This window comes from Hylobates moloch, unplaced genomic scaffold, assembly GCF_009828535.3.
Source record: "Hylobates moloch isolate HMO894 unplaced genomic scaffold, HMol_V3 SCAFFOLD_1, whole genome shotgun sequence".
NCBI classification, from domain to species: domain Eukaryota; kingdom Metazoa; phylum Chordata; class Mammalia; order Primates; family Hylobatidae; genus Hylobates; species Hylobates moloch.
This window is the reverse complement of record NW_026652276.1, coordinates 238765480-238782978: the sequence shown is the minus strand read 5'-3', so window position 1 is coordinate 238782978 and position 17499 is coordinate 238765480. Positions and strand designations below refer to the sequence as shown.

General features: G+C 51.6%; 1 protein-coding gene across 3 annotated transcripts in view; it reads left to right on the top strand.

Moving 5' to 3' along the window:
• PTPRN2 (protein tyrosine phosphatase receptor type N2) overlaps positions 1 to 17499 on the top strand; it is a 901057-nt gene that overhangs the window by 90159 nt on the left and 793399 nt on the right. For 2 of the 3 annotated variants that reach the window (XM_058428604.1, XM_032753237.2), the window contains exon 2: positions 1344 to 1394. The exons of the other annotated variant lie outside the window; for it this stretch is intronic. In XM_058428604.1, the coding sequence (XP_058284587.1) occupies positions 1344 to 1394 (51 nt within the window). The remainder of the gene's footprint in view (positions 1 to 1343; positions 1395 to 17499) is intronic. 3 annotated transcript variants of the gene reach the window in all.

The following is a 17499-nucleotide window of genomic DNA, read 5'->3' as shown; positions in this document are numbered from 1 at the left end:
TGTAAGGGTTTTAGGCCAGTTCCCTCAGGAGTAAGTAGTGATTGGAAACTTTAACGTGACCCTGGGGGTGAATCCCTCAGTATAACTTTCTCCGGATTCCTCGGTTTCTTTGTTCACCCATTTGCCCCTGGGCACCTGCCCTGTGCCAGACACACAGAGGGCATGGGAGGAAACAGTAGAGGGTGGAAAGAGGCATGCGCCCGGCTCCTGAACTCCAGGAGAGGGAGATAGACACTCAATCCACAGTCACTGCACAGTGTGGTGAGTCCCGAAAAGGACGCCTGGGCAGCCCAGGGAGAGTCTGGGGCTTCTGCAGGGATCTTAGCGGATGAACAGGCGTTTGTCGGTTGGTGAAGCAGGATTGAAGGCACTATGCTTTGCAGGAATGAGTGAAAGACACTGTGTGATCAGACCACACCCGGCCTTGGGTGAAAGACACGGCGTGTTCAGACCACACCTGGCCTTCGCTGGGGGTGCGACTCCCGCGTCGTGGCCCTGGGGCCCTCCCGGTTCTGGTGTCTTGTGTGCTCAGGCCCTCGCCGGAGCCGCTCCCTAGCGGGGTGGTGCTTTCTGGATCCATCTCTCTGTGTTTGAGACAGGCGTGGACATGGAGCTGAATGCCAGCCTTTGCCAGCCTGCCCGGCCGCGGGGGATGCGTGGCTTGGGGTCGCCTGGCCTCCCAGGCACCGCGGAGCTTTTGGAGCCCCTTCCTGGGTGGGGACTGAGGCGCTGCCTCCGCCCCGCGTCTTCTCCAGGGCCTGGCCCTGCCTCGCTGGCTTTTCCTGCCCGTCTTCGTCTCTGCTGCCTCCACTGCCTCGTTTCCTCTCCCGACCCTCTCCTGCATCTCTTGTCTGTGGCCACGGACGCCACGGTTTGCTTCCCACGCAGCCGGGCTCTCCGCGGAGCTCGTTACCTCCCTGGAAGCCTCCGCTCCCCGGGGCCCGGCAGCCTTGCCTCCGGGGACGCGGTGCGTGCATTGGGCACCCGGTCCAGGGGAGGCGCCGGGCCCAGGGGAGGCCTCAAGGGGAGGCCCCGGCCCCGCTGCTGCTCCCGCCGCCCGGGAGTCTCCTGTGATGACGCCGGCATGACCCTCAGCCGAGAGCTATGGGCCTGGTCCAGGTGAGAGCTGGGCTCCGGGACTAGGCCGGGAGGCCTCGCACGTGGCCGAGTCAGGGGCGCAGCGTTCTGGCTTCAGAATAATCGGCCCCATCTCGGAAAAGCCGGGTCGGAGGAGCCTGCTTGACCGGCGGTTTCTCGGAAATTCACCAGTGGGCCAGGGCGGCAGCCTCGGGGGCCCTCCGCCCTCCCCAGCAGCTGACCGCGTCTCTTCTGTTTCCCCGCAGGCTGCCTACTCGAGGAGGGCCTCTGCGGAGCGTCCGAGGCCTGCGTGAACGGTGAGTGTGGGGTCCTGGCCGCTGTGCCCTGGTCTGCCCCTCTCCTGCCCGCCGTGCGCAGCGCCCAGCCTGGTGAGCCCCGCCGCTGGCCTGGAGCTGGGGCCGCCCGGGCGCGCTGCCGAGAGGAGGCGGATCGAGCCCCGGAGCCATGGGCTGCGGCCTCGGTGGGTGGGGGGAAGAGGTTGCCCGGGTTCCGGGCGCCCATCGCTCACACCAACCCTTGCTTTCTGATTTTGTTTTGCTCTGCTCTTCGGCAAGTTTTTCAACCTTTTTTTAAAAAATTTTTTTGAGTGGGGCTATCTCTTCTCACTGCACCCTTCGCCTCCCGGGCTCCAGCGATTCTCCTGCCTCAGCCTCCTGAGTAGCTGGGATTACAGGCCTGCGCCACTGCACCCGGCTAATTTTTTGTATTTTTAGTAGAGACAGGGTTTCGCCATGTTGGCCAGGCTGGTCTCGAACTCCTGACTTCAGGTGATCCTCCCACCTCGGCCTCCCAAAGTGCTGAGATTACAGGCGTGAGCCACCGTGCCCGGCCAGGTTTTTCCTCCTTTAAGCCACTGATTTTCCTCTCTTATCAGGCGGATAAGAAAACACATGCAAGCGCTGCGTTTTCAGGTTGGGCTGAAAGCCCAAGAGGACGGCAGTTATTATGAAATACGGGGAGCAGCAGGTCCCGCAGAGCCCCTTCCCTCCAGTGCGGTCAGGCAGAGGGCATCTCCCTGGGCAGACGCCACCCGGGCCTGTCTGATGCTGGTGAACTGGGTGCTGTGCGCTCTGAACGCGCGGGGGAGGGGTAAACTCCAGGATCCTCAGAAAAGCGCTGGGCGGAGCCGCCTTTCTCCAATTCAGGGGCTGCGTGTGGGCCCGGGGCGCGCTGAGTGAGGCCTTCTCTTTCCCCAGCTCCCCGCCCATCTGTCCTCAGACTGTGGGCAGGAGCGGATTTAATCCTAGCCAGGATGGCGGGGCCTGCCCAGAGGCCCCTCGCACCCACTAATCTCTGCACAGACGTGGGTGCCGGCGGGGGGCTGAGGTGCAGGGCAGGGCGCTGGCCTGGGGTGCCGCCCTCCTGGGGCCTTTCAGGACAGGCCTCCCCTGCACTGGTGCATCCTGGGGGAGCCGAGGTGAATGCGTCTGAGGGTCTGAGAAGCGAAACCGAGGAGCTCGTGCGCCCTGAGGTGGGACCAGCCCTGGGTTCCGGATGGAATTTTGGGGCTGGGGGCACCTCTGTGTCTGTGCCTAGGCAGCTTCTGGGGTCGGGAGGGGAAGCCACGCTGGAGGCGCCAAGAGGAGAGCAGGTCCTCAGTGGCTGCACCTTCTGCTGTTGTCTCTTGATTCGGGAGATTCCTGTGCCGAGTGTGACAAGTGGGAACCGGCAGCTCGTGGGGTGCAGTGTGGGTGGTGGGTGAGGTTCTGGCCCAGCCTAAGACCCCCTGGGGTTCCCTGGCATCTACTCCGCGCAGCTTTAATTTGGAGGTAGCGTTAAGAAAAATAGTGATATTGAAAAGCCTACGTTGCCTGCCTGGACTCAACAGCGTTTGATGATAATGGAAGCAGGTGTGTGTGTTTAATTTAATTGGAGCCGTAAGCAGCCCCAGCAGAATAAAAGCCGAGGCTGTCTCCCCGGCTCCTTGACAAAGGCCGGCCTGGGTGTCCAACTGTGATCATTCTCAGACGTTTTTCTCCCCAACCTTGACTTGCCTCCCAGACATAGAGTCGTCTCAACATCATATCCAGATAATGACTGTGGATTCTTTGGAAAAGAAAAGCAATTTAAATGTAAATACACATATTCAGGCCTTGATTTATAGAAACAGACGATATTTGATTTTTTTTTTTTATGATGCACTGAAGGTCTGGGAAACAGCGAAGCCAGTGGCGCCCAGTCTTAGAAAACTGCGCTTTGCGAGGCTGACGGGGAGCGATAGGAGAAGTGGTTCCTGCGCTGCTGGCTCAGATTTATGGTTGCCATGGTGACTGGTTAGCCCCAGGCTGGCGGGCTAGGGGTGCAGCAGCCCAGGGTGCGGTGGGGGGCGGCTGCGAGTCCAGAACATTCTGTCACCAGCCGCAGGGTCTCTTTCTCTCCCTGTGTCTCACTCTCTTTCCCCCTCTCTTTTCTTAAGGTACATATAGGAATATATAATCTTATCAAGCTTGGATATGTTTTTTAAAAGCCCAACAGAGCTTGTTAATAAAAAGAAAGTCAAAAGATAAACATACCACCTTACACCCATCAGGATGGCTAGTATTAAAAAACCCCTGAAAATCGGTGTTGGTGAGAATGTGGAGAAATTGAACACTTATGCGCTGCTGATGGGAATGTAAAATGGCGTCGTTGCTGAGGGAAACAGTATGGTGGTTTCCTAAAAAATTAAAAATAGAGTTTTTAATTTGCCTCAGCAACCCCACTTCTGGGTATGTACCCCATAACACAGGAAGCAGAGACTTGAAGAGCTGTTTGCACACCCATATTCATAGCAGTTAATGCACAACAGCCAAAGGCGAAAGCAGCCCAGTGTCCACTGATGGGCGAATGGACAAGTGAAACTTGGTCCATCCACATGATGAAATAGTACGCAGCCTTGAAGAGGAAGGGAGTGCTGACACCTGCTGCAACATGGAGGGACTTTGAGGCTGTTATGCTGAGTAAAATATGCCAGTCACAAAAGGACAAATACTGAATGATTCCACGCATGTGACGTACTAAAGATAGTCAAGTTCATAGAGACAGAAGGTAGAGTGATGGGGCCAGGGGCTGGGGGACAGTGGGGGTGTCAGTGTTTAATTGGTGGAGTTTCAGTTTGGGACGATGGAAAGGTTCTGGGAATAGATGGTGGTAATGACTGATCAACAGTGTGAATATAATTAACACCACCGAACTATACACTTAAACATGGGTAAGATGGTAAATTTTAATGTGACATATATTTTACCACAATATGCAACTGAAACTATGAAATCGCAGCCTCTGCGCGTGCTCGTTTAATGTAATCGAATGCTTCGGCTGTAAGGGTTTTAGGCCAGCTCCCTCAGGAGGCAGTAGTGATTGGAAACTTGAAAGTGACCCTGGGGGTCAATTCCTTGGTAATTCATAACTCTGGAGTAACTTTGGTTATTATAGAAAAAACTGTAAGGGTTCTGGAAGAGAAAGCTTGAGATAAAGTAATCACATAATCCTGGAACAGCTTGTAGAAAACACAGTTTAGATGCTGTTACATGGGCATCCTAAATATGAGGAAAACAGGTTTCAAAGAATTTTTAAAGCGGATTTCATTTCATGGTTGATAACTTTAAATGGGACATATCCAAACACAGGTGGTGTGTCCTAAACATTCTAAAGGTATAATAATCAACTACTCCACAATAGAAAAAAGGAAAACAAATCTGTGAAGATTACAACAGATCACTCTTATGTCGGGAAGCGAGCTGGTCACTTTCACGCCCTGCTGGTGGGAGCATGGCCCGATGTGATCATGATGGACACTGACTGGCCAGCACGTTCACGCCACATAAGCGAGGTGGCCCGTGACCCGCAATCTGATGTGTGAGACTATGCCCCAAGAAAATAATCCATTACCCAAAATCCTAAAGAAAACTTGAAGCACAAAGCTGCTCTCTGCAGTGGTGTTTATATTAATTTTAAAACAGTAGAAAAATTGTTAATATTAAACAAAGGAGAATGCTTCTTTAAAGCTATGTTATGGTCACATGATTCAAATGTTAAGCAGACATTAAAAGAGAAATGTTCAGAAAGTTGTTAATAATGTCGGAAAATGCAGGTGGGAGAAAGTAAATGAAAAACTCAGGATCCAAAACAGCGTCTAATACGATGACAGCTGTGCGAAAATGTGGATAGCAGAAAAAGCTAAAAGAAATACACCAGACTGTGAATAGTGGCTCTCTCCGGGTAGTGACTTTTATTTTCTTCATATTTCTCTGGTTTTCCAGTTTTTCACGTGAGCATGTTCCTGCTAAAAGGAGAAGAGAGGTGGGAAGGAGGCACATGAAGGAACCACCACTCCCTTTTAGCTCAGAAAGGAGGAGAGGCCTGTGCAGGAGGGGCCAGAGAGGGGTGGCTGAGCAGGAGGGGCACAGAGAGGGGTGGCTGAGCAGGAGGGGCGCAGAGAGGGGTGGCTGAGCAGGAGGGGCGCAGAGAGGGGTGGCTGAGCAGGAGGGGCGCAGAGAGGGGTGGCTGAGCAGGAAGGGTGCAGAGAGGGGTGGCTGAGCAGGAGGGGCGCAGAGAGGGGTGGCTGAGCAGGAAGGGTGCAGAGGGGGGTGGCTGAGCAGGAGGGGCGCAGTGGCTGAGCAGGAGGGGCGCAGTTGCTGAGTAGGAGGGGCGCAGAGAGCGGTGGCTGCTCAAGAGGGGCGCAGAGAGGGGTGGCTGAGCAGGAGGGGTGCAGAGGGGGGTGACTGAGCAGGAGGGGTGCAGTGGCTGAGCAGGAGGGGCGCAGAGACGGGTGGCTGAGCTGTGAGGGGCACAGAGGGGTGGCCGAGCTTCTAAGAGTGCGTCAGGACTACCACACCATAGCGCTGGAGCCCAGGGGCAGAAACCCCGGATGTCCAGGAGGGCAAGAGGAGCAAGTCGCGCTCTCTGCTCGGAGGGAGGTGGAAGAATGGTGACAGGTGGGGGAGGGATGGCTCAGCTACACACCTGTCGGCTCTGTGTCTTGTAGCTGAAGGCTGAATTATGCTGTGACGACCCACAAGCCCTGGGATCGGTGGCCCAGGTGATATGGGTCTGTGGGCCGTTGCAGGGTATCTGCCTTCCCTCTGCAGGTGCCCTCCCGGGACGCTGGCAGCCGGGGCCACAGCAGCAGCGGCTGGGAGGGGTGCCCTTGTGCTCGTGGCTCACTGCGTCGGCCACGCTAATAGTGGGGAGGCTCCTCCTGCAGCCGACTCCCCGTGGTGGGGTCACAGCCACAGCCTTCACGTCTCCAATGGCAACATATTCTATTCCAAGCCCTTTCTCCACTGAAGAGGGCAGAAAACCACCAGGAACCGAGGACATCTGTGATGGTGGAGTGTTGTTCGGCCGTGGAAAGGGAGGAAGGAAGCACCGGCACACTGACGCGGAGGAACCTGTGAAACGCCGTGCTCAGTGGAAGAAGCCGAGTCACAAAAATCACGGGGGGTCCTGGTTTCATTTATACAAAATGTCCAGGAGGCCAGGGGCGGAGGCTCACGCCTGTAATCCCAGCACTTCAGGAGGCCGAGGCAGGCGGATCACTTGAGGTCAGGAGTTCACGGCCAGACTGGCCAACATGGTGAAACACCATCTCCACTAAAAATACAAAAATTAGCTGGGTGTGGTGGCACGTGCCTGTAATCCCAGCTACTCTGGAGGCTGAGGCAGGAGAATCGCTTGAACCTGGGAGGTGGAGGTTACGGTGAGCCGAGTTCACACCATTGCATTCCAGTCTGAGCAACAGAGTGAGACTCTGTCTCTAAATAAATAGATAAGTAAATAAATAAATAAGTCCAGGAGAGGTAAGTCGGTAGAGACAGAAAGTAGGTTGTGGCCGTGTAGGGCTGGGGAAAGTGTTAGGGGCATGGGAAGTGATGGCGGAGGGGCAGGTTCCCTTTGATGGTACTGAGAGGCTGTGAGGTGGACGGTGAGGTGGTCACGGAACTCTGAACATTCAGAAAACCATTGCCCGGCCAACTCCTATACTTTAAAAGGCTGAGTTATATAGTATATGAATGTTTCAATAAAGCTGTTTTTTAAAAAAAGAAAAAAGAACCGAGGATACAGTTAGGCAAGGAGGTAAGCATAGTGAAGGATATAGCCAGAGAATTGCATTTCTTTAATAAGGGGTTACTTCCCTGACCCCAGACAGATGGGCTTCCTCCCAGGACATTCAACCCAACACAAAACAAGATGGTTGAAAACGCTGGCTCCACCATCTGGGCACAAAGCAGAACAATAAGCTCGTCTCTCTCAGATTTGGGAGTTTTTCCAGCAAACAATCACCTCCCAGTGCAACTTAGGTACTAAAAGCACCAGGGTTGTCCCCAAAGTGGAAGACTTTAGAATATTCAAATCCAGAGTGTCTCCCTAATTGTTCGAAGCTATGTGATTAACCCCATTTGGATTTTCGGCCACAGCAAGCAGCGAGGGCCATCAGTGGGAAATTACTGAGTGAGTGGATACAAGAATAAATGAATCATCCTTTCATGGCACAAGAGACACCCCCATAGCCCTCAGATAAAAGGTTTATATACCACAGTGGGGAAAAAGTAATTTCTAACCCCTCTCCAGGTTCATGACTGAGACTTGTGACAAAAGACAGATGAATAAGAGAAAACCCTACCCACTTATTTAATACTGGTTTTCTATGTCACATGGGAGCCTTCAGAAGTGAAGACCCAGGGAACAGGGAAGCCTATTCTTATGGACAGTTGTGCAGAAGTGTGATGGGAGGGCAAAGGGTGTGCTCTGATGCCATAGGCTGAAGGGCTCAGCAGGGCCTGTCCAGTCTTCTAGCTGCTTCTGCGTCTTCGGAGATAAGGACATTCCCCTCTGGGCATAGCGAGGCCCCTCTGGAATGAGGGTCTTATGACCTGCCTCCGAGGAGAAGGGGCTGGGGGAATTCTGGTTTCTGTGGTCTGCTTCTGCTGTTTTCTCGAGGGCCACCCTGCCATATTTTGAGGTAGCATGTTCTGAATCCAGTCTATATAAACGTTGCATATCAATTCCCAAAAGTGTGCTTCACAAATCGCCCAAGAAAAGCTAGGGAATGGGCTCATTTGTGAATATCAAAAAACCACTGATTTAGCATCTACAGGCAGACCTCGGAGATATTGTGGGTTCAATTCTGGGCCACTGCAATAAAGCAAATATGACAATAAAGTGAGTCACACAGATTTTCTAGTTTTCCAGTGCATATAAAAGTTACATTTTACTAGACTGTGGTCTATTAAGTGTGGAATAGCAGTATGTCTAAAAAACAATGTACAGGCCGTCATTAAAAATGTTATTGCTAACAATGCTAATGATCACCTGAGCTTTCAGCAAGTTGTAATCTTCCTGCGGGTGCAGGGTCTTGCACAGTGTTAATGGCTGCTGATTGGTCAGGGCCATGGTTGCTTGAAGGTTGGGGCAACCGTGGTAATTTCTTAAAATAAGACAAAGTTGACTGCATCAGTTGACTCTTCCTTCATCAAAGATTTCTTTGCAGCATGCAATGCTGTTTGGTAGCATTTTATCCACAGTAGAACTTTTTTCAAAATTAGAGTCAATCCTTTCAAACCCTGCCACTGCCTTATCAAATAAGTTTATGTGATATTCTGAATCCTTTATTGTGATTTTCACAATGCTCACAGCATCTTCACCAAGAATAGATTCCATCTCCAGAAACCACTTTCTTTGCTCATCCCTAAGAAGCAACTCCTCACCTGTTAAAGTTTTATCACGAGATTGTGGCAATTTGGTCACATCTTCAGGCAGCTCTGCTAATTCTAGTTCCCTTGCTGTTCCCACCACATCTGCAGTTCCTTCCTCCACTGAAGTCCTCAATCCCTGAAAGTCATGCATGAGGGTTGGAATCAGCCTCTTCCAAACTCCTGTGAATGTTGCTATTTTGACCTCCCTCCATGAATCACAAGTGTTCTCAATGGCATCTAGAATGGTGAATTTTTTCCAGGAGGTTTTCAATTTACCCAGATCAATCAGAGGAATCACTATCTATGGCAGCTGTCATCTTACAAAGTGTGTTTCTAAAATATAAGTCTTGGCTGGGTGCAGTGGCTCATGCCTGTAATCCCAGCACTTTGGGAGGCCGAGGCAGGTGGATCACGAGGTCAGGAGTTCAAGACCAGCCTGGCCAAGATGGTGAAACCCCGTCTCTACTAAAAATACAAAAATTAGCTGGGCATGGTGGCATGTGCCTGTAATCTCAGCTATGCAGGAGGCTGAGGCAAGGAATTCCTTGAACCTGGGAGGTGGAGGTTGTAGTGAGCCAAGATCACACCACTGCACTCCAGCTTGGGAGACAGAGCAAGACTCCATCTCAAAATATTTATATATATGTCTTGAAATGGAAATTGTTTTTTGATCCCTGGGCTGCAGAATGGATGAGGTGTCAGCAGGCATGGAAACAACACTCACCTCCTTGTACAGCTGCGTCACAGCTCTTGGGTGACTGGTGCACTGCTAATGAGCAGCCGTATTTTGAACGGAATCTTTTTTGAGCAGTAGGTCTCAATAATGGGCTTAAAATATTCAGTAAACCATGCTGTAAACAAATGTGCTGTCATCCAGCTTTGTTCCAGTGACAGAGCACAGGCAGTCATAGATTTAGCATGATTCTTAAGGGCCCTGGGATGAACGAGCATTGGCTTGGACTTAAAGTCCTCAGCTGCATTTAGCTCCTCACAAGAGAACCAGCCTGTCCTTTGAAGCTTTGAAGTCAGGCGCTGTCTTCTCTCTAGCTATGGAAGTCCTAGATGGCATCTTCTTCAATGTAAGGCTGTTTCATCTACATTGAAAATCTGTTGTTAGAGTGGACACCTTCATCACTCATCTCAGCCAGATCTTCTGGAGAGCTTGCTGCAGCTTCTCCATCAGCACTTGCTGCTGCACCTTACACTGTTATGTTACGGAGATGACTCCTTTCCTTCAGCCTCATGAACCAACATCTGCGAGCTTCAGAGTTTTCTTCTGCAGCTTCCTCACTTCTCTCAGCCTTCGTGGAATTGAAGAGTGAGGGCCTTGCTCTGGATTAGGCTCTGGCTTAAGGGAATATTGTGGCTGGCTTGGTCTATCCAGACCACGCAGACTTTCTCTAGATGAGCAGTAAGGTTGTTTCACTTTCTCGTTTTCTGGAGTAGCACTTTCAATTTTCCCCAAGAACTTTTCCTTTGCATTCACAACTTGGCTGACTGTTGTACATGAGAGGCCTCATTTCTGGCCTATTCTTGGCTTTTGGCGTGGCTTCCTCACTAAGTTTAATCATTTCTAGCTTCTGATTTAAAGTGAGAGAGGTGCGGCTCTTTCTTTCACATGAACACTTAGAGGCCACTGTAGGGTTGCTAATTAGCCTAATGTCAATATTGTTGTGTCTCAGGGAATAGGGAGGCTGGAGGAGAGGGAGAGAGATGGGAGAATGGCTGGTCAGTCACAGAACACACATAGCATTTATCAGTTATGCTCACTGTCTTCTATGGGCATGGTTCATGGTGCCCCAAAACAATGACAGTAACACCAAAGATCACGGATCACAGCTCAGGGATCTAACACTGTGGAGATTACCAAAACGTAGCACAGAGACAGGCGATGAGCACGTGCTGCTGGGAAAATGGTGCTGATGGACTCCTCCGTAGGGTTGCCACAAGGCTTCAGGGTGAGACGCAACCCCCACGACGTGGAACAAAGCTGGAACGTGCTCCTAGGAAGGTCGTGCTCCTCAGACTATTTATTTAGGTTTGATCAAGCAGTGAATTCAATTTATGCTGCAGAAACAGTTGCCAGACCCTAGCTTCTTGGAATCTAGAATCCCAACTGGGAAATTCTTGCCAAGTAGAGAACCAGCGGCTCAGTTGTTGCATGGTGCTGCTGTCATTACCCAAACAGAAACAGCAGTCGGTCTCCAGAGCAGGAGCCCCTGCACCCGCAGCAGTGAGGATGACGACCACCGCGCCGCAGAGCTCACTTGCACCCGCCATCCCATAGTACCCTGTGAGCTCTCCGAGAATCAGCCTTCGGGCGCTGGAGGGTCCGGGAATGCAAGGCTCATTCTGCCCGTCCCCACAGGCAGCAGCCAGGACCTGGTCTCTCTGCCGTGTGGCCTCAGCATTTCCAGGCTCTCTGAGTGGTTTGTGATTCAGAGCATGGATCTCTCAGTTGCTACCTCATCTGTTTTTCAAACCCATTGTGCTTTTCTGCAGCCTCCCAGGTGTCAAAAGTTATTATTCTATTTTTTTTTCCAGTTCCATAAAACAGAACAGCTCTGCGTATCAGAGTTGCTGCCGCACTCTGGGTGTCCCCCAGATCACAGCAGGAGCTGGCAGACCCCGCCTGTGATTGCTAATCATGAAAATGAAGAGGAAAAAGAGTTCTGAGCTTGTCCAGTGGAAGCATTCACTCTGCTTCCTTCAGACCTCAAGAAGGCTTTGGTCAGAAAAGAAGAGCAGAGGAGAGAGGGAGGGAGGCTGTCGGCGAGTGGGTCACCCTTTGGGAGCTCCAAGCCTCTTTGCAGCAACATCCAGGCTGTTTTGTATTGAGCGCTCACAGAAAGTCCAGGCTGAGTACCTCCTGTGCCACGCCGCCCCACTCACACTGAGTAACATGAGCCCCATTCACAGCCTTAGGGTGAGGAAATTGGAATTCAGAAGAGTTCAGTGACTTGCTCTAGGCCACAGCTCTCAGGCAGCCCCTTTGCACCTCGGTCTGTCTGCATCTCTGGCCTCTGTTCTTTACCTCTTCTGCCCCCGAAACGCTCACTCGTGGGTCCTGTTCTGTGGCATGTCCACAGCTGAGAAACACGGGAGCCACTGCCCCAACAATGTGGGTATTGTTAGATGTGTGTTTCCCCAGTGACTGTCGCGGTGACACGTGTTTTCATGATGTGTGTTTCCCCAGTGACGCGGTGACACGTGTTTTCATGTCCTGTGGGGCCACTTTCACCTCCGCTTCTGTAAGTTACTGCTCCCATCTTTGCCCCCTTCCCACTGGGTTTTGTCTTTTTCTTGGACTGTGTAGGAGCTCCTTGTCATTGAGAATATGAATGTGTCTGCCACACAAGTTGCTAATTAAACAGCCACTGAATTACATCTCTGTACGGTGTGTCCACAAGTCAGAGACCACTTCTGTAAGTTGTGTTTCTTGTCTGCCCCCGCCAGTCTTCCTGATACGAAACCTTCAGTGGCTCCCTCTTTCCCACAGAATCAAGTCAAAACTGAAGGGCAGCCTTGGGGTGTGTGGTCCTTCTCCATGTGAGTCCAGCTCAGGGATGCATTGAAAGCAGCTTCCTTATCGAGTTAATTTCGGCATTATGCCCACTCCACTTTCTTTCCCATGCCCTTGTCACGGCTCCGCATCCCACCCGTTCTTCGTGATGCAGAGTGGGCCTCTGCCTCCTCATTCGTTACAGACATGCTGAGCCTTCGTTTCCCGCTCTTCCCCAGTGACACCCATTGCTTGCCCTACGCACAGCACCGAATGCCGGGAGAAAGATCAAGACCTTGTGCTTTCATGCCCTTTCCAGTTTGCAGTTTTCTGAGTGTCTGTAAGGCACTCCTTTCCCTCCTGTAGCCATCCACTGCAGTGCACCTGCAGGAATGCTGGCTGATTTCTGGACTGTTTGGGTCCTGGGGACCAGACATAGCAGTCATGGGCTGAGCCTTCTTGATTCAAGCAGCACCCGGGGCCACGGCTCCCGTGCCGTGTGATGACCCACTCGGCCCACTCTCTTTGCCGCCGTGCCTGCCCCACACTCCGTGGTAACTCTCCAGCAGCCCGGCCTGCCTACCACCCCTTGGCTCTTCCCACTCGGTTTCCTGCCCCAAGGCTCTTGGTCCTGCCCCTGCCCTGCTGATCAGCACTCTCGGTCCTGCCCTCGCCCTGCTGACCAGCGCTCTCTCCCCTTCTCTGTCTTCAGGTGCCTCCCTCTTTCCTGGCCAAGGGTGGATGTGGGCAGCTTGGTCCCCATGGGGGCGAAAAGAGCAACCTGGCCGTGGCTTGGCTGAGCTTTCAGTTGCTTTTTCCAGAAAGGCACTTCTGCAGCAAGCAGGGGGCCTATCCACATCCCAGGCCAGGCCGAAAACCTGGGGTGAGGCGTGGGTGGTGCTGCATTGGAAGTAGGCATGGATTTCTTAAACTTACAGGAAGCATACGCTATTGGGATGTCAAAGAGTTTTTTGCTTTAATAGAAAATTCAGCACATTCTTTAAAATCAAATTCTCAGTTGCCTCTCTTGAGCCCACTTCGGTATTATTTTAATAGTGGACCATGGCAGCAAAGTCTGATTTTATGAAAAGGGAAGATGTTGGCCATTACAGTATTACCCACTTTTCTCTTTCAGTTGTGTCAATTAAAATCAATTAAATGAATTATACATATATGGATATATTCAAAATGAACAGTTTGGAGCTATCTAAAATAAAAAGTAAAAATTCTTTCGTGTCCCTTCACCAAATCTCACTCCCACTCGGAGGTAACAGACGTTTCCTGTTTGCTGTATGCCCTGTTTTCTGTGTGTGTTAAAATATGTCAGACAGGACTGCATGATATGTGCTTAATGAAGAAAATCTAGCAGCCAGGGCCCTGAAATGGTCTAACCATCTTTGCATTATTGGTTAGTAATGAACGGGACCATCTCAGTTGTCCCAGCCACCTTGTGGGCAGGGCCCCGCCCCTTCGTCCTCTCAGAGGGGCTGAGGCAACAGGAAGTCCCACAGCTGAGACACGAGACCTCATCACTCCGTGTGACTGGCAGTCTCATTCCACTCCCAAATTCCAATTAAACCTAAAACAGGATGGAAACGAATGACTGAACTGAACTATGTGAAGCTCAGCCTTATTTGGTATATTACAGAAAAAGTAACGTGATATTAAGACTTCAGATTAGTGACATGAGGTGAGTTAAAATCAATTCAGCTCAGTTTGGGTCTCACACACATGAGCTCAAATGTGTGAGTGTGACCCCAGCCAATGGCTCTGAAGATGCCGTTCGCTCCTCAAACTTTCCAGGCTTTTCTCTCGTCAGAAGTTTGCTGGGAGGAAGGAGAAGCAGGAGGAACAGAACCAGATTGACGTTCTCGCGTCTCCTCTTACTTGGGCGTATTTATAGCATCCCAGCTAAGGATGCCCTCGTTTTAGAGGAACAAGTTTTACATTTTTTTCCAGCCTCCAGGCTGCCTGGCAGCCTCAGGCGGAGAAGCAGATTGACTCGGTGTGAGGGTCACACTCGGAGGCCCCTTGGCGGCACAGACAGGGTGATGGTGCCTGCTGGGGCCCCTCTCTCTTCTCTGCCTCCCGAGCAGCGTCTGTGCTGTGAATTTTCACGGAGACACAGGCTGATCCTTCGTGCGTCCTTGGCTGGCAGTTGTTGGTGACTTACAGTCATTCATGTGCTGGCGACGGACGGCCCTGCTGTCTTGTGTTGGGACAGCTGTGCACATTGGCGTCATTGATGATTTGAATTTGGTGCTATCTGGTGTGGCTTTGTAACTAAAGTCATAAATAGTGGAGAAACGATGTGTCTGGTTCTAAATTAACAGTGAGGCCGGGTGCAGTGGCTCACACCTGTAATCTCAGCACTTTGTGAGGCCAAGGTAGGCAAATTGCTTGAGCTCAGGAGTTCAAGACCAGCCTGGGCAACATGGTGAAACCCCTGCTCTACAAAAAGTACAAAAATTAGCCAGGTGTGGTGGCATGTGCCTGTGGTCTCAGCTACTCGGGAGGCTGAGGTCGGAGGATCACTTGAGCCCAGGAAGAGGAGGTTGCAGTGACTGAGCCTTTGCACTCCAGCCTGGGTGACAGAGCCAGACTCTGTCTCAAAAACAAACAAACTAACAAACAAACGGTGGGAGGAATACAAATCGTATTAAGTATGATATGCAGGTTTCCAAGCCCAGATGTGCAGCCCTGGATTTTTGAGGTCTTCCCTCAAGTCATGACTTTAAGGAAAGAACTCTGGGTCTTGTATTTCTGCACAATGAGGTTCTAATATCTGACTCCCAAACTTCTTCCCCATGAGACTGCCTTAATGATGCTTATGTAGACTGGACTGGAATTCCCACTAAGAGAATAAATTACCTGTTAACCAAGATGGTCTCCAGGTGTGTGTGTGCCTTGGCTTGGAATTCCAATTTCACATTAGTTAGAATAGCTGCTTGACCCCACAGGCCTGAGAGGGGAGGTAGGATTCAAGGAAGGTGGAGGGTGAGCCCAGCAGGGGCACGTCCTAAAAACCCTGAGAAGGTATTGGAGTGCCCGGCTGGGGTGTGGGTGTCAGCTGGGGGTGGAGGCGGGCGTGCCCTCCCGAGGGTGTTTTGCTGGGGATTCCTCTGCTGAGTGGGCCCGTCCTTGGTGATTGTCCCTGGTGCACGACAGGCTTGTTAAGCGGGGGCGAAGCGTGCGCAAGGTCACATTTCTCCAGCATCCTCATCTTCATGGTCTCGCTGGGAGAGTGGCCGGGGGTGCCTGAGTCAAGGGAACTAGAACAGGTGCTGAAGCTGTTCCCACTCAGAGGAGGAAGAGCACCATCTGGACCCAGAAAGGGGAAGCCGGGGAGTCCTCGGGGCCCTTCGGGGCCTCCCTAGAACTGTGCTCATTGGTGGCATCCACAGGCTGCTCCTCTGGGAGCTTCTTGCTTATCCGGTCCTGAGCCCTCCCGCCTGCCACCGTGGCATCAGGGAAACTCGTGCCTCCCAAGCGCCCCCAGCTCTTCTGCATGAGAAGTTGGAGACTGTGCTGCAGCTGGGGTTCTTATGATCACCTTCCTCGCTCGCCAGCGTCTGCCCTGGAGCTGAGCGAGGACCACCAGGCTTCTCAGGGCCTGTCTCCGTGGGGCACCAGGAGGCGCAAATGCCAGTTTGCATCATTGCCCCATTTTCAGCTGTCCAGGATGCCCATGTCTGCAGAACACAGTGTGCACGGTCCCATGGGGCGCCCTGTGGCATCACCCGGCCTCTCTCTTTGACTTCTGTCCCGCTGAACAGCGAATGCTTCCCGAAAGCCATGGGGCAGCCCCACTCCCGGCTCCCTCAGTGGTCAGACGGGCACCTGCCTCTTAGCTGACCTTGGGAAGAGGGTCCCTCTTGGAGGAGGGGTGCCCACATTCTGCTGGGCGGTTGATTCCGGTGGAGGTGGTCCCCATTTGGGGTGGGCATGTGGGCACGCTCTGTGCAACCTGCAGCATTTACTAAGATGCTCTTGAAAGACCGTTTTCCCTGTTACCTCTAGATGCTGGGTGGACTTTCCCATTTATCAAATTAACTTTCTAAAGCCTTAAATTTCAGAGATGTGAGAGGATAAGGAATTGTTTAGTAGATGAAGCTCATTTGCATATTTCCAGCGGCATGTCCCAAAACTAAATGGGGTTGAGCATTTCTCAGGGAAAAGTTAACTCGGAGTGCCAGTTACACGCAGTGTTTTCCAGAGGTCCTGGGGTCCAAGGCCTTCCCGTGGCTGAATCTCCTGGTTTAATCCGCTTTTTGATGAAGGCGCAAGTTCTGAATGTGGAGTCCTATAGAGTTCACTGTGCCTCTTGCGTTGGCCTGGCTTAGCTGTGGCTGATGACCAGCTGTGAGGGGACATGGTAGGGCTGCACGGGGGGACTGGGCCAGTGCTGCTCCCACCCAGCACCAGGACTGACCTCATTCGCCTATAGCCTGCTTTTGCTTTTGGTCTCCTAAGCGTGAGATCTTGATGTCTACCTAGGAATGTCACTGACTTAGGAGAAAGGGATTTTTTTTCTTTTACCATCAAGGGGTGTCATGGGCCTGCGTGAAAGAAATTAAGTAAATTAGATATCAGCCCCAAGGAATGTTAATATCTGAGATTTATACTGGAGTAGTTTTTGCTTCACAATGTATTTTCTTTTAAATACTTAAAACATTCGGTTTTTAAGCTATTTATAGCCAACCTCTTTTTAAAAATTAATGTTTAAAACGTTTTTTTCCCCCCAATCTAACATGGTCGACTGTTAGACATTTGGATGGCTGTGCTGTTTTCAAAGCCGAGGTCAAGTTTGAATGAGCTAATTTCAGATCACTCTAGATTTTCTGAGGCTGACATTGTCCTTGGGACGCCATGTTTGGGGAATGTGTTTTTGCAGTTTACGAAGCACCCGCTGCTCAGAGAGCCGGGAAACATTTCCTTCTCTTTTCTTGGAGTCTAGTTGCCATGGAGATTGTCACTAAATTATAGACGAGGGAGAGGCGAGCCGGCACTTGGAGGTCTCTGATACGCAGGCTTCTCAATCAGGGTGTGCAGACACAGCAGAGGCCGTGCAGTGGCTGTAGCTTGCCCTCCCCGCTGTCCTGGGCGTGGATGTAGCCTCCCCGAAACAGCTCATCAGAGGGGTTTATTCAGAGAATGGAAGCGCGCTTGTGGCAGGAAGAGCTTTAAGGGTTCTCACATATGTTTACAGCTCCTGTTTCTCCT